Source organism: Rhea pennata, chromosome 16 (genome assembly GCF_028389875.1).
Source record: "Rhea pennata isolate bPtePen1 chromosome 16, bPtePen1.pri, whole genome shotgun sequence".
NCBI classification, from domain to species: domain Eukaryota; kingdom Metazoa; phylum Chordata; class Aves; order Rheiformes; family Rheidae; genus Rhea; species Rhea pennata.
The window spans coordinates 14,430,646-14,456,557 of NC_084678.1; the positions used below are offsets into that span (position 1 = coordinate 14,430,646).

Sequence of the window (25,912 nt, forward strand, 5' to 3'; positions counted from 1 at the left end):
ACATATGAATGGATTTGCTTTTCCTATAATTAAAGTTATTAGAGATTCTTACAAAACTGTGGAGCATTACAGTCCTGCTCTTCAAGGATCCCAAAGTGGTGTCTCAAACAGTAGCCTCAGCAGATTTTGTTCTCCAGAATATACACATTAAAGGGGTTTATTGTTGTTTTCCATTGTTAGCTATTTGCAGACAGGTCTAAAAGCTTAATTTTATGCTGAGACTAGCATTTGTAATCATACTACAGCATCCCTTCTCTATGATCCGTAATATCTGCAGGTGTTGTGCAGAATGTGAATTCAGTGCATGGCTATATATATAAGGGCAGGAAAACAAAGCAATGGGCGAAAGCCAGGGCTTATTAGAACAGTAAAGGTTGTACTAGGACCAGTTATATCCGTTGAGCCTGGGAAAAACTGCTTTAATGAGCATGTTGGTTCCCCAGACACGTGCTTTTCCCTGTGTTCCCACTCGGCAGTACACAGAGAAGAACGCTACTTGTGTTGCATTGCTGCATGGGGTTGTACAAAAGTCTTTCCTCGTTCTTGGGCAGTGCAGCTTAATTTATAAACTGTGGGCCAGATTTTCAGCAGAAGTAAATTAGGGTGCCTTTATTGGAAGGCACTGAGTCTATGCAGACTTATACTAGTTGAGGACTTCAGTCATTAGTTACAGTGATCAGGTTACCTCTGCTAAGGTTGCTGTTTGCTATCACTGCCTGTGTCCTGCAGCGAGCACTTCTATTTCCTGCTCAGTTTTACTCCCAGAAAGGTGCTGGGTCCTCTTTACCAGACCAGCTTTGCAGTGGATGCCATGTAAGGCTCAGGGAGAGACAAACTTCAGAAAGATGTGAGGACAAAGGCCCATTAACCTGATTTTTTCCCTTAACTTAGTCTTCATTTAAACATAGCCATAGCAGAAGGCAGTAGGGCCAGCTGCATGAAGGAGCTACAGTGTGGTACCTTAACTAAGGGTAACAGTGTGTATCCCTTCATAAATAGGTTATGAAGGATGTTCTTCTGATATCTGGAAGTGGTGACTCTTTCATCATCACAGGCCAAGAAATAAGAACACCTCAGCCCTGTGTTTTGACCTCTGAGATTTTTGCTTTGACCTTTTGTCATGGAGCATCCTCTACTGCAGAGGAGGACTTGTGCTTTTAGGTCAGATCCCACTTATTTAGTAACAACGACTTCCATCTTGCATGATAGGAACCAGCTTCGGTCCTTAAGGGCCAAAATTCACCAGCTAGCAGCACGTGTAACTCCACTGGCACCTTCATTCACAACACTGATGAATCTATCTCCTTGTAACTTGAGATAAGAGGGAGACTAGTAAAGATGAGCTTTGTTGCCTCTGCTATCAGTATTCTGGCAGTGATAAAACGTTGCCCGCATTGTGTTATTTTGCCAATCCTGTAATAATATTCTCATCCCGTCATAGCCTTGCCTCTCCCTTCCCTCTCATTCACCTTGCTGCATGCTGAAGCATTTCCACAGTGGAGTACTTAAAAACTGAACCCGCTGCAAAAAGCCTGGAGAAAGCACATGTTGCTTTAGAAATTACTCTACCATATCAATTATCATTAGATGTAGAAGATCCATTAGCATTGGCCAGTTTCTGATACAGGTGCATTAGCTTCTTGACCTTCCTAATGACAAGTAATGAAAATTGCTTAATTATTTAATCATGAAGTCCATGCAACAAATTGCAATTTACTGAGCTTTCATCGGTAAAGACAGAGACCTGGCAGGGCTGGCGTCTTGTTAGCTGCTGTCAATCTGCAGTCACCACTCGGAAACTTTGGCGTGGGTAGGGACATAGGCAGGAATCTGACTTTCTGCGTGGATCCTGCAGACACTCAGTCTCGTTGCATCGAGACACTTCTCGCTCAGGTACAAGCGCCTTGCTGTTGCAGAGCGTGTCAAAGCAAAGCTCAGATGCAGCAGGTCGGAGCCCAGGTGTGCTGCTGTGTACCGGGCACAGTACAAGAGATGCTTGCAGTATCTCCCCTGCTCACGCTTCCAGACTAGAGGATTGTCGCTTTAAGTGGGATAGTGGTCGTTATGAACAGTACTGTGAGCTTGACATGTTCATTTTCCTCCCACACTTATCCTTGAGGTCACACGAGATTATTGGCCTGTAACCAGAACGGCAGGCAGAAGTTCTTGCCTGCTGCGTTACGGTCTCCTCTTTGAGCCTGATTTATATTCTCCCCTTCTCCATCTGCTTGATGTTAGATCTTCCTCCAGGTACAGGAGAAAAACACTGATAAAAAATTCAGGAAAACCTAGAAGGAAGGAAGGGAGTGAAGACTATCAAAGCTGTCCATGGGCATAGGGAGGGCTCAGGCGAAACATGTCCGCGTGGACGTAATTGGCCTGAAGGGAGCCGCTGCTTCGGAGAGCGGCCCTTGGACCGAGGGAGGCGGGCAGAAGCCAGCGGACCCGGGAAGCGCTGGAAGCTCGCGGCTGCCGAGCATTTGGTGAGGTGCCTGTGCCAAGCAGGGCACAAACTCCCTGTGGTAAGAAGCAGGCAGCTTGGAAGGGAGTCAGGTTCCTCCGCAGCTCGGTCCGTGGATGCGGCCAGCGTTTGCTGGGGAGCGGCAGAGCACGAGGTGTTCGTTGGCAGGGTTTTTCTGGTTTGGGTTCCGACATTTTCTAGTTTCATTTCTTTCACTAGTGCAGATCGTATTATTGAGGCAGTAACTTAAATGAAACCTTTAATATCTCTGATATATTAGTTTTACTTTATTATCATCAAAATAAATACATTATAAATCGCTTTGCCTGAATTTCAGCTGGAGCAGAGGAAAATTCAGCCTGACTTGAGAGGCATCCTGTTTTTAGGGCAAAAGGAACATTTCTACAGTACATCTTCTTTGTATTTTAAAGAAGAAGAGGAAGAAACTTAATCTCTTGGGTAGAAATAATGATAGTAGCTGAATGCTGGTCGTGGCTGCACGAAGAGTGGCGTGCATCGCAGTGACTTTCAGCCCCATAAAAATTAGGCATCTGGGCTAAGCCTATTTCTAGGCTCTGTCTATACATTCGATACATGTACTTAGAAAGGTGTTCAAGCCAGAAAGATGAATTTTCCTCTGCAGGTGTTTGTCTGTGCTCTGATTTGCAGTGACATTTATATGACTCTGGTAGACCAGATACCAAGCTTTCAGGAAGTTAGATATGAGATGAAATTAGTGCCAGTTTTAGGGAAGGAGGAAGGCCACAACGATAAACACGTATGGTTTTTCCATCTTATCTTTCTTTGCCAATAGAGATTTGTTCCTGCTTGACCTTGCTTGCAAATATTGCTTTTATGGGAAACTCTCATTTGATACTAATTTTTGTCCTGTAGTGGATAAAGACTTGCAGGCTGCTATTAAGTCTAGTGTTGTAGTTAATGGAAATTTTCCTTTTTGATAGCAGTCCCCTCCTCCCCATTTCAAAGTGCAGAATAGATGGGTTTCTTTGAAGGTAGCTGAAGTATTTCAGAGGAGCTTTTGTTCTTTTCCTTCTTTCTGGGAAGTAGCTTGGGATCACTGGCAGGTGTGATAAAAGGCGACAGAAATTAATAAATATCACCTAAACATCATTGGGTCTCTAAATCTCTCTTTATCTTTCTCAGTCTGTTTTAATTCTGAACATGTTTATTGAAAGAATACATGATTCAGTAAGTGACATGCAATAATTTGTTTGGAAATACAGGGCTAGAGATCTACTTTACTGGCTTGTAAAACAACTGAAATGAAAGTTAAAAACTTTCATACAAGTGACTCTTAAATATATTGCAAATTAAGTTAAAAATAAATACGTAAATCATTAGCAGAGATTTCAAAAAGCAGTAAGATGTAGCTAAATTAAAATATTTCCACTAAAATTAATGAGTCAGTGCTGGAATGTTTAGACTGACTCTTAAGTGCGCTCATTTAAAGACTTTGAATATGTTTGCCTGTCTGAATTTCTATGGAGCATTTTGAATGCATGACAGATTATAGTTTTCAATTATTTTAATTTGGTTTTCTTAATGGGTAAAATAGCTAAGAGCTTAATAATAAAAGACACTTATTGCTTATCATTTACATTATTTTATGTGTTCATTAATAATTATAATGGATTTTATAAAACAAAAAAATCAGGTCCAAAGCTCCCCAGGTCATGTTAGTGCAACTGTTGTAAAATATTTTATGGGAAATCTGGGAAATGTAGTATTTTTTCAAGGACATTCTTAAGGACATAGTATTATAGAACAAATTGGAGAACTTAGAAGATTTATTTTTTTAGCTTGCTCTGTGGATAGAAAATACAGCCGTGTATGAATTGGCTGCTTTGTTTTCTCTGGATACATTCCCAGCTCCTTACATACACCATCATGCACAGCCTAGACCATGTTCAACTCACTGAAAGCTGCCTGTGTTTTTAAAAGGGTCGTATTTAATAGATTGTGTAGTATGAATTCCTGTGAATACCAGAAGGCATTACCTGTCACCAGGATACTCCTGTACTGAGCTTGACTGTTTGATTAATATACACTCAGGAGACCAAGAGTTAATTCCCAGTAGAGAGAATTAAGAGAAACGGCCACCCATGTCCTAAGTGCCTGCTCTTACATGGGAATGATTTGGCAGTATATCCTGGGATTTATTTTAGCAGTTTATCTAGCTTGCAGATTAGTTCTTGCAACATTGCAACAAAAATGCTGACACCGGATTTCATTTTACTAATCCACATGAACTAATACTGCACCATTTACTCATAGATACCTAAACGTCCAAGAAAGCTTCAGTTCCACGTTTGTAGGTTTTGGAATCCATATAAGAAATAGGTTAGTTCGCATGTTACCAGTTGCCACCATTTGGGAACTGGTCGTAGAAAAACAAACTCAACGAAGTTTGTTCATTACATTTACAAGAGTAAAACACACACTTCTTTTCACACTGCCAAGTCCATGCAAACTCTTCCTTTCACCATTTTAACTAAACTGTCTTCCCAAACAAAACTAGTATGGTCTTCTGCTCCTGCCACAGCACAGGCCACTCCACGAGAGATCTCCTGGTCTTCATGTTTTCCAGCATGACAAGAGCACTTGGCGCTTTAAGACTATGCAGCAAGAAATGGAAGTGCTGAGAGCGCAAGAAGGATAGAGATTAACGGGAGCAAAGTAGAGTGATAAAATTTGCCACCTCACAGGAGCTCATCAGTTGAAGTTTTGCTTGCCAGTAAAACTTGCTGGAATAGTTTAGCTACACGCTAAATCCCGATGGAGATGCATGAAGCCTAAGATTTCATCTGCAAAAGTGGGATGTGATCCTGTGTCACAAGCAGGCTGCTTTTCAAGCCTGTTTAAATGTGAGGTTACTACAAGATAGAAAGATGGCTCTGAAGGACTTGGCTCTATGAGCGTTATCTCAAGATCTGCAACATTCGTTTTTACACTTTTTAGTTACTGAACCAGAACCTTCAGTGGATAATTCCCATCCATGAAATCACGCCTATTTCTTCTGTTCCTGGAATTACTCTGTAGAAACGAGAGCTGAATCAGACTCTGAGCTCTCTGGTTCCGAGTTGCAAGCCTGGGCTGCAGTGTTTGTGCTCTCTCTTGGGCAGTTCATCAGCGGTTCGAGTTCAGCCGCCCTGCAGCTCCTCACTCCGCGGTGAGCTGCGAGGTCAAGGTGCCCTCGGCTCGCTGCGCTGCTCCTTGCTGCCTTTGGGGGCCGGTACCTCCAGTCCTAACTGGTGCATTTACATCTGTCAGCCTAGGGCAGGGTTTTCTGCGTCCCAGAATTCTTGCATGGAAGATTTCACCTGTTTTCAGGAGCTATTCATAATAATGTTAGGGATCACATCTTCCAAGAAAACTTACCTTTCTCTCTGGGACGGTCCAATCTAAGCTCCATCTCAGAGGGGGTTTTTTTAGAGTGGAAAAGCTGCTTCACAAGAAACTCCTCCTAGGGCAGACCCCGACCGTCATCCCTCATTGCGTTCCCGTCGTGGTACACACCATGGAGTGTGCCTGGTGCTGGAGAAACCCAAAGCTCCGCGGCTCCTCCAAGGGAAAAATGTATAAATATAACTAAGGAAAACTGTCTTCCTACCATCTGTTCTGTAATCCAGAACCCAGCATAACTGGGGACTGCATTATAAAATGAAAGGTAAATGAATAAAGTTCTTGTGTCTGTTCTCCAGTCAGAATAGTCAGAATATTATAATACAGATATGTTACCACCTTCACGCTTGCCAGGCATAAATGAATGAAAAAGCAACTCTCTCCTGAGCTAGTAAATTCCCCCAAACAGTAATTTTTTCTCCTGATCTAGTAAGTTCCTTGGGAATAGAGCTTTATTATTATTATTATTATTACTATTATTATTATTATTATGGTAAACTGCTCCAGTAACAGCTGCAACAAAAGAAGTAAACCTTACATTGTATTCAGATAATGTTCTTAACTTCTCAACAAGATTTACTAAATTGCACCCTGGGAATTATGCAAATGAAACCTTTGGTCAAAATGTTACAGGATTACTGTAAAAAAAAAAATCTTTTTTTAAAATCTCATTAAGAGTGCTAAAATTACACGTTCCAATATAAAACGTGCGTGCCTTTGTGCAATGAGTATCTCCCTGGTAGTAATGCGTACTATGCTTCTCTGCCCATGGTCTTCGTACCCTTCCACGACAAATGCCTCTTCTCCGTCTGTGCTTTCTCCGGACGCTTAGTGTTCCTATTCGCTTCCTGGAAGTGGAATTAAGTACTGGTAACTAGCAAAGCATTGTAGTGCGCTGGCAATTAACAACAAATAATGAGTCATCACTGAATATTTGCACCATATTTTCCCTGTATCTTTATTTTGCACAATGCAGTATAATTATCTCGTGGATTTTTCCTAGTATAATTGCGTAAGTCATGTGGCTCTTATGATATATTTCATCTCCTAGATCTGCAATGATTTACATACAGACAGCTTAGACCCTATTAATGCTAATAAAAGTGCTGCAAGGACAACCCACAGCATACACTCAATTAAACTGCACATAGCTTTCTTAGAGAGCTTCTGTTTATCTGTTTCCTGAAAATATAATGCCTTCAGCGCTGAATATTTAAATCCAGCCTCGTTTTCCCTGTTTCTGTCTCTATGCATTTCTAATGCTTCTATCATGATGAGATCCGGGTACTATATGCAATACAGCATTAAAACTTCCATAAAAACTAACAGATCCATGGTTCAAGTTAAAATTACTTCTATTTTAGTTCCACGGAGGGCAGCTGGCTTGTTGTTCGGTGCTTGTGCTCAGGTCGCGTTGACCTTTCCCTCCTGTCACCTGCAGGATCTGTTTTCCCACCTCACCGCAGGTAACGTCCCGCTCCAGCACTGCTCCAGCCGTCAGAACCGGCTCTTTCCTCGCCAGGGGCCGGGACCTCGTTCCCGTCTCCTGGCTGAAGCTGCTTTTGTCTTCTAATGCAAGACGGGTGGACGCGGCAGGGAACCTCGTCAGCCCGCGGCTGCCTCATTGCACATTTAACATCCCAGCAATTTTATAAATGAAAATTATATTCCTAATTGGATTCTTGAAATTGTTGCAGCTGCTCAGAAACTTTACCAGGCCCCATTTCTTTCTCTTCCAGCTTTGTTAACGGTTAAGGGCTGGTTTTACCCACTGTAGATCCTTTGGAGCTTTATGGACACATACGGATATGGACAGTCACAACTGGGTGCCCAAAGTTGCCCATTTTTCCTCTGATTTCTGAGGTGGCAACCCCACAGTGACTCAAGGCTGAAGGCCTCGTAGTGGCCCCGTGCACGTTCACTTGCCTTGAGCCTTGTGGGAACATGTACTTCCAGCTGTCAGCAGCAGTGCGTTAGACCTTGAACTCTCTGACTTGAGCTATGTTTGCAACATTCACATAAATTCAACTTTCAGCCCTGTCTACCGGGCAGGGTGAAAGCTACCTTCCTAAAAATAGGAACTATGGACTTCAGGCCTTGAGCTGATGAGTTAGCTGCCATCATTAAACCCAGAAGTGTGGAAGCAAAGCTTAAATTTAGTATTTTTTCAATATATTTTGCCAGCACAGATTGCATTCATGCCTGTCCATTCAGTTGCCTGTTACAAATACAACTGCACAAACAAAAACCTGTGCACGCTGTTGGTGCAGGTTGAGGGCACTTTGAAAATATCTCCAGTGATTATACTAGTCTAAGTCTAATCAGTTTTCTGGGTGCTGATAGCCTAACAGGCAATGAATCCTAGAGAGAAAAGACAGATAGAACTGTCTCTGTTCCTTGACCTCCAGCTCCCAAAGCGTAGGTGCAGCAAGAGTCAATCCTAGCAGTTTCTAGTAATAACTGATGTTATTAGCCGTTCCCAGGAACAGACTGTTAGATGGAGGCCGAACATTATGGCCTCGGTAATGCCCTGGACGAAGGCACCAAAGGAGATGCTTGTCGGGGATCTGATACTACCTTGCACCAGCACATCCGGCATCTTCTCAGCCTCCTGAGTCAGGAGAGGATGAAATCTGGTTAGGTCATGACTAGAAGGAGTAGGAGGCCCACTAGGGAGAAATATATGCACATCACTTGTACACTGCCAAGACAGCTTGCGATAGCAGAGGGGGCAGTAATTTATTTGTCCCGTGTGCTTTCTTTCAGGAATGGTCATGGTGTTGCAAGAACGTCTTTTGATCAGAAATTTAAATTTGAGTTTAAAGAGATAGTCAAGGTTGATAGGACAAGATGTTAACTTCCCTTTTTTATTTTCTCATCTCCATATCCCAGGTTCACGGAATTCATCATGCTGTATTTGATTTGTTGGGTGTTTCTCAAGGTATGGGAGGGAAGGAGTTTCAAAACCAATGTGCCAAACATGCTTTTCCTAAATAAATAGTCGAATGGAGTGGCACCATCCCACTGGGCATTCCCAACATTGCTCCGTCAAGCTGGCAAGCTGGATAGAGAGGGAGGGAGCAGTCCTATTCTTAGACTGCCCTGGGAGTATCTGTGTGCACAGTTAAAGGCACTGAGAGGATGATGTGGGAGACTGGAGACAGCGCTTTCGAAAGTGATTAATGACTGTGAGATGCCATATATATCTGACCGATTTAGACATTTTACAGGGCCTGGATTTTCAGGAAGTAAACAGCATTTTTTGTGAAAGCACATGCTTCTACACCTGAGGCAAAAAAAAGTCAGAATTTCAATAATTCCTAGACAATCATCATGAATAAAAGAAGAGAAAAAATAGCTGAAAATATGTGGAATAATCTTTTACTGCCATTTTCCCAGACTTTTGCTCTACAGCTCCCTTGTCAAATTTGAAAACAGCATTACATTTACGCATCTTACAGACTCAGATCTTTAAAGTTGTTTAAATACCCATGTGGCTTTTGTCCATAGCTTACTGATTGCTGTCTTTATTCTTTCATTCAGATTCGTTCCGATAAGGATAAAGAAATCCACATCAGATACAGCATCACTGGCGTGGGGGCCGACCAGCCACCGATGGAGGTGTTCAGCATTGACCCCGTGTCTGGCAGAATGTACGTGACCCGTCCCATGGACCGAGAAGAACGGGCTTCCTACCATGTAAGCATAAGATGCTGGGAGGAAAAAACGACATGAGTTTTGGATCTGATTTCACAAGATCAAAGCAAAACTGTCAGAATTGTGGGGTCCAATGAGTCTCATCTTGTCAAGAGACATGTTGTGGCGTTGAGAAGACCAGGGTGCCTGGTCTTTGTTCAGAATTAGAGCCCAAATTAACAGCATGGACTGGCTCCCAGCGTCAGCAAAAGGTGTAAGGGACCAATGGCACAAAGAAGGTTCACAGTTTAACTAGCAGTTCAAGTTTCAGCTGTGCCAGAGCATTTGTGTGCATGTATGTGGAGACAGTATCTTTATTCTTGTTTTACTTCAGCGTGCCTTGCTGCATCGGCCAAACCGATGCAAAGTGGCACTAAACTGATGTCCTCTTCAGGCAAAAAAAGTCAGTCGTTCATTTGAAGTGGTGCAGCTTCACACTTCTTATTATATCCATACAAATTTGTTTGTGGACTGAACCCCCCAGAACCGTGAGAAACCAATTTCTACATTAGCATGTCTTGGGAAATAACTAATTTAAGAATCATTACTGCAGCTAAACATGCAATAATTGGTATAGTCATTTTTCATTTTAAATCACTAGGAGACGATCAGGCAGTATGATGGGGGTGTGTCAGATACGTTTTTAAATAGGCAGATAGACTAATATTAAATATGAGGGAATTAATTAAGATTAATTACACTCAAAAGCGTTTCCATACGCTATCCTAGCTCATAAAATGCTCTACCTGCAGAATACTTAGAGTGTAATTGGTCATTAGGTTTTGATCTAAATCATAGTCTCTATATTGCTCAGTGTAATTGCACAGCAGATATGGTCCCACAAGTAGCTAAAAAAAAATGTTTCTTGCATGACAGACCTGCAAAATTCCATCATTTTCTGCGTCTGTGCTTTAGTTCTTTCTCAGAGTGGTCGTAAGAGGTCATTTCATGGATTGCTTTGTATCAGCGTTAGGCACCTCTGTCGGCACCGTAATAGCCGTTCCCAGGGATGCTCTAATAGTCAGCGCAGTGGTACGGGTCACTTCTGCTGACACCATATTCCTGACTGCTCCGTCGGAGCCGCCCGGTCTGTCAGCTTTATCAGGTATCCAGTTAACCATGTTGACACAGCTTCTGGACTGGGGTGGAAGGATAAAAAAAATAGATTATCTCTTTAGTTGGGTGGAGATGGAGATTTCCCCTGGGTGAAAGAGAATCTGAAGGAAAACTATTTTATCCCCCATGAACAAGAACAATTATCTTGCTTGTTGGGCTTGGGAAAATATGAAGATAAATTGTTCTGAAAAGGGAATATTTGAGATACAGTATATGTCATTTCAGTGTTGATACTGTTTCAGCAGTGCTAGATTATTATAACAGTGTTGTCAATAATACAGTTCACAAGCTAACACCTTTGATGGAGACACTATGATGTTTAGTATTAGACTCACTAAGTCAAAAAAGAGGATGAGAAGGATTTTGTCCCTCATAATAACAAATCATGTGCTGCTTAATAACAAACGTACCCTAGCTGTTGCACTGAATAAATTGGTCTCGTACATACTACAGTATTCCCAGTCTTTTCAGTTCCTCACCTTGAATTTGTAGCCTCCAGACATAAATAAGCATATTCACACTCTGAAGGTTACACGAACATAGAGTTAACAGAAAGTGAATAGCTGATAAATGTTACGAGCACCTTATAGATGAGAATAGTGTGTGGTGTCCAGTCTTTGTAAGCACAACAGTAGAAGGTGATAGAGATCATTTTAAGTCATGGCTGTAAACAACCTTTAGATCCTCTGGCATCTGTAACAATTGATTCATGATGTATTGAACCATCAATTGTCCGTTTAATAAGTCTTTACAAAGCATTTATAAATAAACCATGGATAAAGCAAGGATCCGAACAAAAGCGCAGAAACCTATTACAGTAGGACTGGACAACGCTAGAAGCTGGAAAAAAATAGGCCAGCCTGCAGAAGAAGGATATAGTCCAGAGTCTTAACAGTTACAAGTTCCAGTGGAGTTGATGAATTTATGCCACTTCATATGGCGGAGTCTCTAACTGAAAGGAGAGACAAACTTGCGTCCAGACTTACACTGAATGCTGAGAAACCGATGGTCAGGGTGTAGGTTTGGATCTGGACTGTATAGCTGGGACATTTCTAAATTGATTTGACATCTACGGTAGAGTTTTTCTTTAGCTCAGATTAGCAGAGCTCTGGAGCCAAATTTTCAGCAGGGCCCAGCCGCTCTGGCTGAACATGGGACATTTATACAGCTTCGTATTTGCTGCAGTCCTAAGCAGAAAAGAGTCTTTTCAATATCTCTGTCACTATCGAGTGTTGTCCTTACTGCTTTCATTTCTAGGTAATCTAAAAACTAATTATAAAAAAATAATAATAATTTGAAAGTGTTTGTGAGGCTGCATATCAGAGTTCTGTTTCATTAACTCCCACATTTTCAACACATATTTTCTTATGCATAATTATCTGGATTGCTTCAGGACTACCATTTTTAAAATACTAGTGTTTTAACTCTCTCCACATTTAGCAAGCCGTTCATCTGATGAAACCTACCTTTTCCCTAGGGTGAAATAGATTTTTTTCTAATTAATTTAGGAGTTCTGTGGCAGAACTTCCCCGTAAGTTTTCAATATCCTCCTTGAACTTCCAGTGAGGATCGTTCTGAATGTGATGTGTGCGGAGGTGTCTGTCTCTCTGGGACTCCCTGGGTCTATACAGCTGGAGCGTATGGGAGCACGTCTGCGTTAGCTTGACCAGCACCCTTGGCAACAGCAGCGATCATGAGTTCAGCCGTCTTGTGGCCTCGTCTGTTTTCTGGCCTCCACTACAAACCAGAATACAAACTCTCCAGGGACCTTGCAGACATCCCAGATGCAGATCAGCTGCAAATGGGATCAGAGAGAAATGCAAAGGGCTTTGTAGCACATAACCAATGCCACGTTGTGTTGCAGAGTGCATGTGTCGCACCGAATGGTGCGGTTTTGCGCCCGCGTGCCGGGGGGTGCAGCCCGGGGACATGATCCCATTGCGAGCACTGGCTAAAGCTCATCCCACCATGTCCATACTACTGTCCCGCTGTGTGTTGTTGTTGCATCTTCTCTTGTAGTCAGCCCTGAATGTTTATTCCATGCCAAATAAGTTTCAGCAGGTAGTAATATCTAACGTGCATGAGCTTTTGGCCTTATTTAATTGTGTTCCCAAGGTCTTGTTCGTACTGGTGATGGAATTCATGGCTCTGAGTGTTTTTTTTTTCTGGTTCAGACAGCAGTTTCTTACCAAACAGCAGTTAGGTCTGGCAAGTGCTAGTGCTGCGTAAATTGTCAGGTTAGTTTTTCAAGACCTTTTTCAAGCTTTGTTATCAAAGACCATCAATATAAACTTGTTGATAGATGGTCAGTTGCTTCTGATGCTCAAGCAATGTGGAACTTGGAAGGGAGGCCTGATACGGTCCCTGACCCATGTGTATGCTTTCAGCATGAGACTGATAAAATGCTCTGTCCGAAATGGCTGGAGCAGAACAGGATGATTGTACTCTGAGAAGGAATTATTTGAAGTGCAGAGGGACAAAAAAGATTATTAGAAATTAAGGGAGAAAAAAGCTAATGCTGATATTTTGCACCAAATCCTGATGAGTAATACCAGCCATTTGTGTCACAATACTCTAATTTGCACTTTAAATCAAAATTAAGAGCACACAAATTAGGCATGACATTGTATGCTTATTGTTTAAAGGCTCTGTCCTTGATTGATAATGTATATTTGTGTTAATAGTATTAGTGCATAAGTAACACTCATATTTAACACAATTCACTATGTTGACTTTGACTAACTACCTTCAGATACCACCAGCCTCCAGTGTAATCAATAATCATGATACTGAATCATTTGTATGTCAGCAGCTACATTTACAGCTACTGGAAGCTGTCAGCAGCAAAACCTCAGAGACCTGTTGTAGCTGCTGCTAAATATGATAGCAATGAATGTCAAACTTTTAAAAAATACTTGTTAAAGAATATCGAGGCAGTTCTTTGGCTGGTGCACAGTGGAACGATACAGCAGCTAGAGATTTAGCCTGTATTAGTTTTACAGAATCCTCTACAAGGTATTTCTTTTCAGTTGATACCATTTATTCCTTCCCTCCTCCTTGTCTGAGATCATGTGCTGTCTCCTGGGAACAACGTAAATATTACGAACCAGCTTTATCAATGCGCCTTGTCTGTGCCTCCACCTCGCCACCTCTCTTGGAACGGTTCTGCGCGACCTGTGGCACCGGTTGTGCCAGCTGCCCTCTGGAAGCGTGTCTTTTCCAGCTCTAAATGATGTGTGTGTCTGACCCTGAATGCAGCAGCCACCTTTGTGTCTCACCTAGCGCCACAAGCAGTGGAGAAGCACCTGCATGCAGCTACTTTTAATCCCATCCATCCATTTCTTCTGCACAGGCAGCAGCAGATTGCAGCCCAGACACCTCTGAGCACCACGTTAGGCTCAAACTGTGCCAGACAGATCAGCTATATCCATGCACATCTCAGAAGAAAATTTCAAAAGAAAGTGTTTGTCGAAGGTGAGGCTGCCTGATTAGTACAAACAGTATGACTGGAGAACAGGGGGAAGCCCAATTAAGAATGGGCTGGAAATGTAGTGTCTGATCTACCGTGGAGGTACGTCTGGAGTTTCCCGGTCATACAGATGGCCCCACGGAGTCCATCTCCCTTTTGCATCCTCCTCTGGGCCTGGGCTCCAGGGAGGAAAGCGCTTGGTGAGCTGTAGGTTCAGCCTTCTAGCTCAAACTTCTCTTTTCTTTCTATTGTCATTGCCATTGAGCACAAGTGAGCAACATGTTATGGAAGGAATGGAGCTGTTACTGCATGAGAATTATTAAAAGAAAATATAGAGAGAAAATACATGCAAGCAAACATGGGAGAAAAAAGAAGAGAAGTCTGTTGAAGGCAAAAAAAAAGAGTAGCAGGAGTTAGAAGAGGAGCATGCGAAAAGGAAAGCAGTAACAACAAGTTGCAGGAGAGGAGGAGGAGAGCTGTGAACACCCAGACACCAGCACGATCCGGGAAGTAAAGGCACTGGGTCTGCTGGGCAGCGTTGAGGAGCGTGATGAATCCGCCGTGCTCCTGCTGCCTGAACGCCATTGATCAGGGCCCCAGCTCCAGCACCCGAATTCCCAGACACGGGCCTCCCGTTCGTAACTCAGCCCAGGTCCTGATGCTGCTGTCGCACTTGGGGCCGAGGGCCTCACTCGTATGCGCCACTGCGGTTTTAATGAGATTATTGCAGTCCTGCTTATTGAATCTTTTTTTCCTTGAGTGCAGGCAGGAACCTGTTCACGCGTACGTGTGCTTGGCGAGTGCAACAAGCAGATAGAAATGCAGTGCTGAGAAATTCCTTATTCCTGGAGCTTTCAAACAAAAGCTATCAAATGTAATTAAAACTTTGCAGGGGGAAAGTCAGATCTGAGGGGAAAGATATCAGCTTTGCTCTCTGCTTTATCTCTGAATGGAACCGTTTCCGCTCCTGGAAATACGGCAAGAAGGAGCCCAATGCTGCCGCAGTTTGAAGATAATAACTTTAATTTTAGCTCCAAATTATTTTTTTCAAAGGCAGCGTGACCTTTGACTTGTAAAGCTATTGAATGGCTACATTTGACGTGATGGAGGATAAGTCAACAGGCAGGAGTCCAAGCAGTTTGTATGCAGGCAAGGAATGCAGATATTAAGAGCATTGCAAATCATGAAATATAAATGGTACATCCTGCGTTGAAAATGAAGCCAGAGTTCTTCAGTCGTTAAGGAAAAAGTATTTTTTAACTTCCTTTAAAAAATGTTTTTCTACCAGCTTATTTCGCTTGGCAGTTTGTGCTCTTTGCTTGATTAAATGTTAATCCAGCCCGTCATAATAGACTGCAGTTGCTTTTTATAAGCTCTGGACTTCTGAACACCTACCTGAAGGAGAAAGTCGCATCAATCACGGGTGCTGCAGAAGCAAAAGACTGAAACGAGCGCTAATACAATTAGCACATTTCTCTGTCATGCATCAAAAGAGCAGCAGACCTCCTCAGCCGCGCGGAGCATCCTGACCGGCCCGGGCGGCGCTGGGAGGGACCAGTGCGCTCAGCACCCCTGCGGCCACGAGCTGCCGTGTGTCGGCATGCCCAAGAGCCTGCGCCGTGCCCGGGAATCACCGCGGGGCGGTTGGCAGGTCCCCAGCCCTGCCCGGCACCCAGGGGACAGCGCGCCGCTTGCGTGTCACCAAGCTGGTGTCACCTGCGCCTCCGTGCTCAGCGCCAGCCGTGCAGGACAGGCCCGGAGGGTGCCGAGTGCTGGGGGGGGGGAGGTTCAGCAGTGCTCCCTGGCGCTGAAACGAGAAGGGGACAAGTGAAACCCGCAGCGTGCCCCGAGGCAGATGTCCCTCCGCTGCTGGCCAGCCCGAGCCGGGCTCTGCGCAGCCCGAGCCGAGCGCGGCTTGCTCTGCGGAGCCGGTGTCGACGGATCCGTCCCGCGCGCACGCCGTTTGCAGTAGCCATCTGTTCCTTTTAATGAAAACGCTATCCATTTGTTTCACCTGATTACTGATTGTTCCAGACTACTGTTGATTGCTTTGTTTTATTAATTACTCATTTTGACATGCTGTATCTGTCCCTTTTGTTCAGAAAACAGATGCTCTTGTTTTCCAGCATTATTACTAATGGTTATTGCTAATACGATAAAGCCGCAGTCCCACTTTAAATGAGGACCGAGCCGTGTGGCTCTGGTTATTGTAGTGCTTCATCACTGATATTTTAGTTAAACCTGAGAAAGGTATTTCATTCTTCGTGCAACAGGGTCTCCCACCGTTTGGAGGAACGGGACTGGTTTTATGTGGCGCGGTGCTTAGAGCAGGGGTGGCTGTAAGCACTGTTCCTCGAGACCACAGTTAAACAAAGCATAAACAATACTAACGGTATTCTGAAATCTCCTGGCTTAAAAATCACTATAATTGTGGATGTGAAAGGCAGTGGGATCCCATAAGAAAAGTCTGAAGTAAAACTCTTGTCTTCAGAAAGAAGCAAAATTTACTCTTCCAAGATTGTCAGACAAGATCCACTGTGTCTTAAAAATTAAAACGTAGCCGGTTGTTAGCAGTGAAGGAGATTGGATCACTAACCCAGAATAGAAGTGTTTTCACTAGCAATTGTTATTTTAAAATATTATTTTGATAATATGTTATGCCTTGAAAAACTGTGTGTGTGTGGAGTCTCAATGGAAACCACACTACTGCTTTCTGCTGGAATTCAGATATTCCCAGCTCAACTCTGGGAAAGTGTTTATGCAGTGAAGTCAGTTCTTACAAAACGCGGTCTCTCGTTCTACGTCAGATCCTCTGGCTGACATGATATTTTCCTTGTGCTTATTCCCAGCTCCGAGCTCATGCGGTGGATATGAACGGGAACAAAGTGGAGAATCCTATTGACCTTTACATCTATGTGATTGATATGAATGACAACAGGCCGGAGTTTATAAACCAGGTCTATAATGGATCTGTTGATGAAGGCTCTAAACCAGGTACGACTGAAAAAATTCATAGTTATCGTAAGTTTTCAAACATTAATTTGACCCGGTAGCTTTGCATCCTCCTGAAATACAGGGATCGTAGGGTTGGTATTCTGTTTCTGGCTCTTTGGTTTAAGACTGACAGAAACTGCAGCAGTTCAGCTGAAATCTCGTTCTCTGAAAGTGGAGAAAGTGCAAACTTGCATTAGAAGAAACCTAGATTTTTGTAATCCCTTCCTGGACATATTATTTGCAAAAGCAACAGTTTTGTAGAGTAATTCTTAGAATTGCCCTTCTCATGTGCGTGTTATATTTGTCCTGTGCTGTTATTCTAGCAACAAAATCCTGTAATAAGGAGAGAATTCTTGCAAGAAACCCAACCCAGCAGTGACCTTTCTCTGGCCCTGTGCCCGAGATGCTCGATATCTCACTGCTTGGTATTTAATCCGGTCGTTTGCAAGCTCAATATCTGGCACCCAATCAGACTCCAATAAACGCTGTGTCCCAAAGTGTGAAGAAATTACTTTCTTATTTGGGGCCTGGTGCAGACCTATTAATGGCAGCTGGATTATTCTCTCTGAAATTGCTGTCTTATCCCCCATTCTCATAGATTTTTCTTACAGATGGTGAAATGGGCAAAAACTTAGTAGATTTTCAGAAAATTTATGGGTGCAAAATCAGTGAGAGTGTAGGTTGTGCACAGAGTTCAAGTGATAATGTTTACATTAACGTGTTTTATGTTTTTGGAAAAATACAGTTGTTGGGGCCGTTAATATTTTCAACTATATTGTTGATTTGTTATTTGAGTGCAGCATAACTATGCCATTTCCAGTACACTGAGGAGGTTGTTTTAGCTTATTGCTGAACATAACTAATATGAATGTATTCATTATTTAAGTAGAAATTATAGTGTGAGAATTGAGAGAGATTTTTCCTAGATAAATTTGTGTCCAGTTATTTGCCAGCTGAAGGGTTAAACACCATGTGATTTTTGGTTTGTGCAAGCAAACATTTATCATGGCTTCTCTGCTGCCTGAGGTGTCATGAGAAAGTCTCCAGTGGCCACTATTTTTAACGAAGTGAATCGCGGTCGTGATTGATTGTCTTTTGGCGTTGTGAGGAGTGGGTGACATATACGGGGGACACAGCGTGACATTATTCTTGAGGAAAGAGTAGGTACAGCTTCCTTCTGGATATGCTGTGCATAGCAACCTGCCAGGCTTCAAAGTGCTGATCCAGGTCGTGATCCACAGAGGTGACACGGGAAGTCTCTGAACTGATCCTTCTAATGACATCTCCCAAGAGGATTTTCCCTTCTTTCATTTGAAGGCCACTTTGGGACACGTCAAGGTTCAAATGTTGATACATTTCCATAACAAATCAAATTTCTTACATCTTATTCCAGTATAAATCAATATTCAAAGTCTTCCCAAATGTTTTAACTAGCTCAGCTCATTTGTGTGATGGAAGCAGTAAATTGCATCCTCTTCTTGTTTGAAATCCAGATAAGCCTTCGAGCTATTAAATGAGAATAAGATACCTTTGCCTACAAAATGCTTGTGCTTCTGCTTCTACGAGTATTTTTTGGTATTCTGTATCCCAGACCGTAGTGCTTGCCTTTAAGGCAGGTAGGTAGAAACCAATCTGTTTTTATTCAAAAGCAATTACATTTGTCTTTGATGTATTTGTTTTTTTTCCCTTTCCTATTTAATCAGTGTTCTTTTAAAGGCTTATATTAGTATTGAATTTCTATTCCTTGCTTTTGTAGAACCTCCTGGGAATGTAGGTGTATCTGAGGCTCTTGTTCCGTGTACATGGCAGTAATCATGATGTTACATCTTTGAGAAAATGACAGAAAGGTCATAGAGTTACTGCGTATGCCTGTGTGCTCCTCATTTGCCTCCAAGTAATGTATCCCTGTTTTATATAGAGGCAAGTCTAGACCACGTATTTAGCTAAGCATAGATCTTGCAGAGATTTGGAAACTTCCCTTATAGTCCAAGCTGCTTCAGAGTATTATGATACTAAGAAGGTTCTAAAGCAGTCTTTGCAAGAGAAAAAATATGCAGCTAGAATTCATAATTATTTGTGACAAATGTTCGACAAATGAAAGAAATGATGTATTCTTAGAGGTAGCAGATAGCAAAAGATGTTCAATATTGATTCAACAGTAAGTTTTATTTATGTATATGCGTTTATAAAGATATATGCATATGTGTGTATAGCTATGCATAAAGTATAGATTTGCTTCAAGCAAACTGAAAAATCTTATTATATGATACAGGAGTTCAGCATTCATTTTCCACTATTCGTTGCTATTGAACTATGCCTGAAGACTGAAAATTCTTCCCTGGATATCCCGTAAGATTGTTACTTCTCACATCTTCCATATGCCCATTTAGAATGGCTGTGATTAAATAGGCAGAATTTTGCAATTACCTTGGTATCTGTGATGTTCTTAATAACTTGTGTGTTTCCCTTGAGGAAAGTAACTAGAGTACTAGAATATCCCAAATAAATGTTAACTCTGAGGGCAGCCCAGGTGGCAGGAATTTTGCCCTGATTTAAAAACAAACTGGGGGGGAGCATGAGGAGCTCAACCTCTACCCGTGGAAATTTCCTAGAGCAAAACCAGCAAAAATCCGCCACCGAGCGCAGACTGAGCAGAGCGCGGTGACCTTGAGATGCCCATCTAAGGCTGATTAACGGGATCAATAGAGCAGATCGCATTCAAAGGGAACAAGAAAGGGCTCGGCGGCGCCGTGCCAGCGGTGCCTGGCTGTTGCAGGCAATGCGGTGGCAGGGTGGCCAAGCAAGATGTGACCTGCAGACTCCAGAGTGAATAAGCCAAAAGGACATGCTGTGAACCAAGAAAATGGGAATACAGGCAGGGTCGTGTACTCCGAGGCTGGGCTGAGCGGAGAGGCACTGCTGGGCACTTAGCCTCCCTAGGAAGAAGAAAGCTTACTTTAGCTTAAAATACAAGTAGCCTTCAATGGGGATTTTCCAAGAGCTGAAAGAACTGGCGGCAGGGTGAAGAGACTTGCTAGAGACAGTGTGACACGCATTGACGAGAAGCGGCTTCTCAGCCCGCACAGCCCTCAGACTGCCCGGGCTTGCGAGGAGTGCTCTCCATGGCGTGCAAGTCACCTTGAAACCAAACCTTGATAGGAATGGAAAAGCAAGCATCAAGTACTATTATTATAATAGGTTGTTGTTGCTAGTTATGATTATAATAACTTAATTGAAACAGCATCTTGCACCTGAGTGTAGTGTTCTTGAAATCACGGGCTCATGTGTGTCACAGCCCGGTCCTTGAGCGTCTTTAAATGTGTACTGGCTGTTAAATTGAATTGCATTGCTTTTTTCCTTTTCTGGTACTCTCTGGAAAATGTTTTGATGTATTTCTAGCATATCTACCCTAAGGTTATGCAAGTGGACAGTTCAGATGTTTACATGCAGACCCTTCCAAAAATGCAGAGCATGAACAGTGATGTAGGATTTTCTCTTGCACAGGAACATCCTTCTTCCTTTCTCTTCCTCGCACGTTGTTTTGATTTAATGTGCCACTGTTTGAAAGTGTATCTTAAAAGGCCATGTTTTACTCACACTGAATAATGTTCTGCTTCTTTGAACTTTGCCTCCATATGAAGAAACAGCTATGTTTTAAAAATGCAGCTGCAAGCTAGCACTGAAATTCCCCTGGTCCCTCCGGCTGCCTTAATCAGCAAAGTTCTCTCAGCTGCAGAACTTTCAAGAGCTGAGGAAGCGATATGGATTGCACAGCTTCCTTGCCCAACACCATCTACACTGCAGGAATTGTGCTGTCCTTTCCAAGCCTGCGTCTGGGAGCGGCGCCGGGCAAGCTGTACTCACTCACGGCAGAAAGGAGCTTAGGTTTGGGGTGTTTTCTTTCTTTTTCTCCCTCTGTGCAACATCAGTTGCTGCCTATCCTGAACCTAACCAGTGCAGTTGTACAGTTGGGCTTGAAGCATCCCACGTACATCCTTGGGGAGAGGAGTTGGGGAGAGGAGACGGAGTGCTGCTTCAATGGAAATTCTACAACTGCCCCAAAAATGCACTATAAAGTAGAATGAAAATGCTTGCATGTAAGAAAAGGAAGGATGAACTTAATCACTAAACAAAATAATACGGAGTAATAAGATTTTGGTCACTTTAGAAGTTTAGTCTTGATAAAACCAACACAAATTTTACCTTACATTTGAATGTGGATGTCTCACTTAACTGACACGTTCAGTTCTGAAAAGGTCAATGTGAAACGCTCTGCGATGACTAGAGTGCTTTGCTCGGGATTGTATCTATTTTGTTATAACCGAAAGATTGTCAAAAATTAACACATCTCTCCAAAACAATTTGTTCCTGTCAGACTGGCCTTTTCCATTCCCATTCATCCTTTCCACTTCACTGACTCTCTGGATACATCTTGGTCCTTTTCAAGTCAGTAGCGCAATTCCAAGTGACTTCTTCTAAACTAAGATTTCAGCCATCTCTGATTTTTTCTCAAGGTACTATGTAGGCAGGATAGTTTCTTCCTGCCCCCCTACCCAGTAAGCAGTGTGAAAGAGTTCTAAGTACGGCCAAAATAAAGGAATATTAGTTTTTCTTATATGAAAAATGTACTTCTTTATCTCTTGCTGATTCCATGGAACTCTGATAGAATAATTGTTGGTAGTGATGCCACTTAAAAAATGAAATAGCTGGGAGCCAAATCTATGTGTGGCAAATTGAGTTAAAGAAATCTCATAAAAATAAGCAGTATATATAATACCAGGGATTTTAAAAGCCGATTATTCTATTAGTCTCCCAATTTGTTTATTTTATTTCTATGCCAGCAGAGATTCCCTTAGAGATTAACACCGTGGACTAATGCACAGATGAGGCCAGAAACTTGAAAGTCATCTGAATATTAAGAATTTAAATCTTTAGCCTCAGTGATTTGAACAGAAAGCTAATTATGAGGCTGAATTAGTTTTTAAATTAAATTGCAATTTAAGGCTTGTGAAATTAATCTTTTAAGGCGTATAGTTGCATTTGTATATATGTTCACGTGAAGAATGTGGATTCTGCATTTCTAGCTCTTTCCTCTTTTCAAACCTGATAATACAATTAATAAAGAGATCTCTGAGGTCCTGTAGGTTGTTCTTTCAGTGAAATTGCAAGGGGAGTGTTGTTGGGTGGTTAAATTGCAGGCAAGGGAGGAAATGAAAATGGCAATGCCTGAGTTGTGGAATCACTGAATAGAAAAAGCTTCATTTTTAAAAACGAGTGGGACTCTGTGAGCGAAAACCACTTCCTTCCATTATGGAACATTCTAAAAACACCATAGTGATGCTCCTAATTAAAACATTTAATATTCTTTTACCAGCTTAGAGGTAAACTGATTTTAGTACTCTTCATTTTGGGAAGCCCTAATTCGAGAAAGCACCGACACAGGTTCACGAATCTCAGCTAACTCAGGTTGTTCGGGGTGCACATCTCCCGGGGAAGTCCATGATGCATCTTCTTCCTAATAGCACTAGAGCCTAGCATGCACAGAATAACACGGATTCCGTCTGCTGCAGAGAGATCGTGTAAGGATAAAATTTCCCGGTGCCAGAATACATCTCCACAGTTCCTCCAGTCTTACCAGAACGCTTCACAGCATTACTTTCGTGTTCCTCACAAGCCGAAGTATATATACCAATGCAGTGCCATCCTCTTGAGCTCGAATGGATGTTAGCCTTATCCTTGCACTTTGGGTGCTAGGAAAAATGGCCTTGTCCCACCCAGCAACCCCTTCTCTCACACATTACACACAGACTTGGTATACACAGTATTCTCTTTCAAGTTCTTCTGCTCAGCCGAACACCATTTTAGGATAAGAAATTGTTCTGCAGACACGTGTTGTAGGGCTTTCTATTTTGTTTGGAGATGGGTGGATGAAATCTTTGCTCATTTTAATTTCCATTGCAGAAGAATCCAGTCCCTGTAGCAAGGATGTGAATTACTGGGCTGTGAGAAAAAAATGCAAATCCCCAGACTGACGTTTTTTCCTTCCAGAAGGAATGGCCAAGGTGATATGAAAAAAAAATGTGAAAATCAATGTTCGGAGACCACTCTGGAAGTGAGTTTTAGCACTGCAGTAGTCCACTCTCTGCTGCCTTTTACCAGCAACTGCAAATAATATAGCATCAAATTACAAAGCAAATGTTGTAAAGGTAGGTTGTTCAATAGAACAAGACATGGGAGCTGATCGGGAATTGCATGGGATCATGCTGATCAGACTGCCTGTGACATCTGGTGGGCTGCTCTCAGAATATCGTTGTTAGAAGCCAGCCAGCGTTTTAGGCTGCTTTCAGGGGTGCGTGCGTGTTTGCGCGTCTGTGCATGTGCATTGCCTGTCTCTTGGCCTACGACGTTACAAACAAAAGTCCAGTCACCCACCAGATTGTGCAGCTGTATACCACAGGACACACAGTCAGCTGGCTTTATTTCCTAAAAGTCAGTGAACTTTCAGTGTTCATCTCCTGTTGTTACCAAATTTTAAAAGACAACGAGTGAAATTTTTCTGGGTAGGTTTGGAAGTTGACCAACAGGCGTCAAGCAGAGCTCACTGTTCTCCCTAAGATGTCCTGTGATGCTTCCTGGCGTTTCACAGTGAATCAGGAAAATGAGTCAGTGCAGATATGCCCCCACTATGTGTTTTCTTGTTACAGGCAGCACTGTACCAAGTACTGCCTACAGTAAATTCTAAATATTTGGTTTCATTAACAATCTACAGATATCCATCAAGATTTCCCACTGTGTACTGCAAACATTGTGAAACCATGCTGCAAATCTACGTGGTTCTTATTCTCAGTCAACATTCAACAGTTAGATTCAGGCCTTGTGGAAAATACATTAATCTCAGCCTGATCTGTGTAATTTCACTAGTTGCATATACCTTCAGTTAAGCATGAGACCTAACCATACTTCTGGGCACAGTTTCTTGGTGATGTTCAGAATATCTTGTCCTAAGTCACAGTTTCTCTGTTTTTTTGAATTTGCCTGTAGAAATCAAGAGGATTCATCTCCAGGAACTCAGGTGAGCTGAGGCTCATCGATTTGTGCAATCAAAACTATTTGCTCAGAGGCTTAATCTATTTTTGCCTATCTTCAAGTCTGACTTCTGTTACTACTTGGAGGTGCTCAAGGTTTCAGCAAGCAGGAGGCTGGAGGCTGCTGTGCTAGAGTTATCTTCGAACCTAGGCATGCCCCTGCGAAGCCATATTTGGTGCATTCGTTCATTTTCTGACATCAGATGATTATTTTATTCTTAACAATAAGAATGTATCATTTCAGTTCCAGGTGACAGCAGCCTCTGGGACTTGTTCAGTCGTCTCTCCAGACCCACTTGCTCTGTTCATTCTCATTAGGGTGACTTTTGCCTTGTTTGAGGCTGAGAATCTGACATCTCCACTAATTAAGGAGTGACATCCTTTATGAATTAGGTTAGCTGCTTGAAAGGTCAAAATTTGCCAATGATTACAAAAATAATGGTGAAAGAGGGTGACAGCAACTATCAGATAGTACTGAAGGAGTATCATTTAGAGGAAAGTGCTATTTCTGTTTTGGTTTTGTATCTAAAGTGTGTGGAATGCAGTTTAATTTAAGCGTATTTGCAATTTATTACATGTGCAAGAGAGTTTCAAGCATTGCTGTCATCTTGATGTCTTGCACACGTTCCTATTTACTAATATGATTCCATTGAACGCTTTGGGGAGTCGACTTTTCATCTGTCATTTCAAACCCTGAGCGATGAGTATGGGAAAATGCTTCAAGTCACCTATATCGAATACATTTTTTTTTCTGTTCGAAGATGCAAGTTTGTTCACTGATATGTTTGAATCTTTGACACTACAGCAGTTCTCTAAATACTGTTCTAAGTTTATAGTTATTGGCAAGGTAAATTCACCCCTGAGGAGGTCTGTGCTGTTGCAGCCGTACTGCTCCGGGCACTAGCAATGCTACGCCACGCTGCAGCGCGCCCGACCCTCACCTCTCCTCCTCCAGTCTAGAACAGAAGAATCTTGTTCATTTTAACTTTCAGTTAAAAAGGCAAGTAGCACATGCACACTTCCTCATGTTTATTAATAGGAAAGATTGCATGTTGAGGTGATTGGTGCCTGCCATACAGAGCCAATATACAAGTAATTATATGTATAACTGTAGCAGTTGGAGGGCTTGTTCAGGAGCCCGTTGTACTTCCCGTTGTAGTTGGGTTTTGACATCTTTACTTGTGGAGAGTGCTGGCTTTCTGTCCTTGAGATCTTCTTGCAATGACTGAAATCACCTAACGGGTGAAATGCTGCTATCGTGAGTAGGACCAGGAGAGTCTTGTCCTCTCTGTTTAAGACAGCTAATACCAAGAAACTGTTTTGAACTGCAAATTTTATTTTTAAAAGATGTTGCGAATTTTGCAGCATTCTTAGGTATTTGATCTTCCCATCAGCAATTACTGTTTTCTTTCTATCTAACATAGTATTCACTAAGTGAACTTTCCAATTTTGAAAAAAAAATAGTAGGAAGGGGAGGTTTCCATTAGTACAAAGCCATTATTAACTTGGGTTAATGAAGATCTAATGTAATGTGGCCATCACTGCATGTCTGTGCATAATGAGTCAGTCCTTTTCTATGGGGGAATGATTAGATTAAGTATCTTGTAGGTCAAAATTAGACTGAGAAGGTTAACCAACCTTTAATGATTCTGCAACCATTTACCAGCC

At 42.3% G+C, this 25,912-nt stretch overlaps 1 protein-coding gene across 4 annotated transcripts in view; it reads left to right on the forward strand.

Annotated features, from left to right (window-relative positions):
* CDH4 (cadherin 4) overlaps positions 1-25,912 on the forward strand; it is a 452,425-nt gene that overhangs the window by 343,627 nt on the left and 82,886 nt on the right. For all 4 annotated transcript variants that reach the window (XM_062588916.1, XM_062588917.1, XM_062588919.1 and 1 more), the window contains 2 exons: positions 9,428-9,583; positions 17,015-17,159. In XM_062588916.1, coding sequence (XP_062444900.1) covers positions 9,428-9,583; positions 17,015-17,159 — 301 coding nt within the window. The remainder of the gene's footprint in view (positions 1-9,427; positions 9,584-17,014; positions 17,160-25,912) is intronic.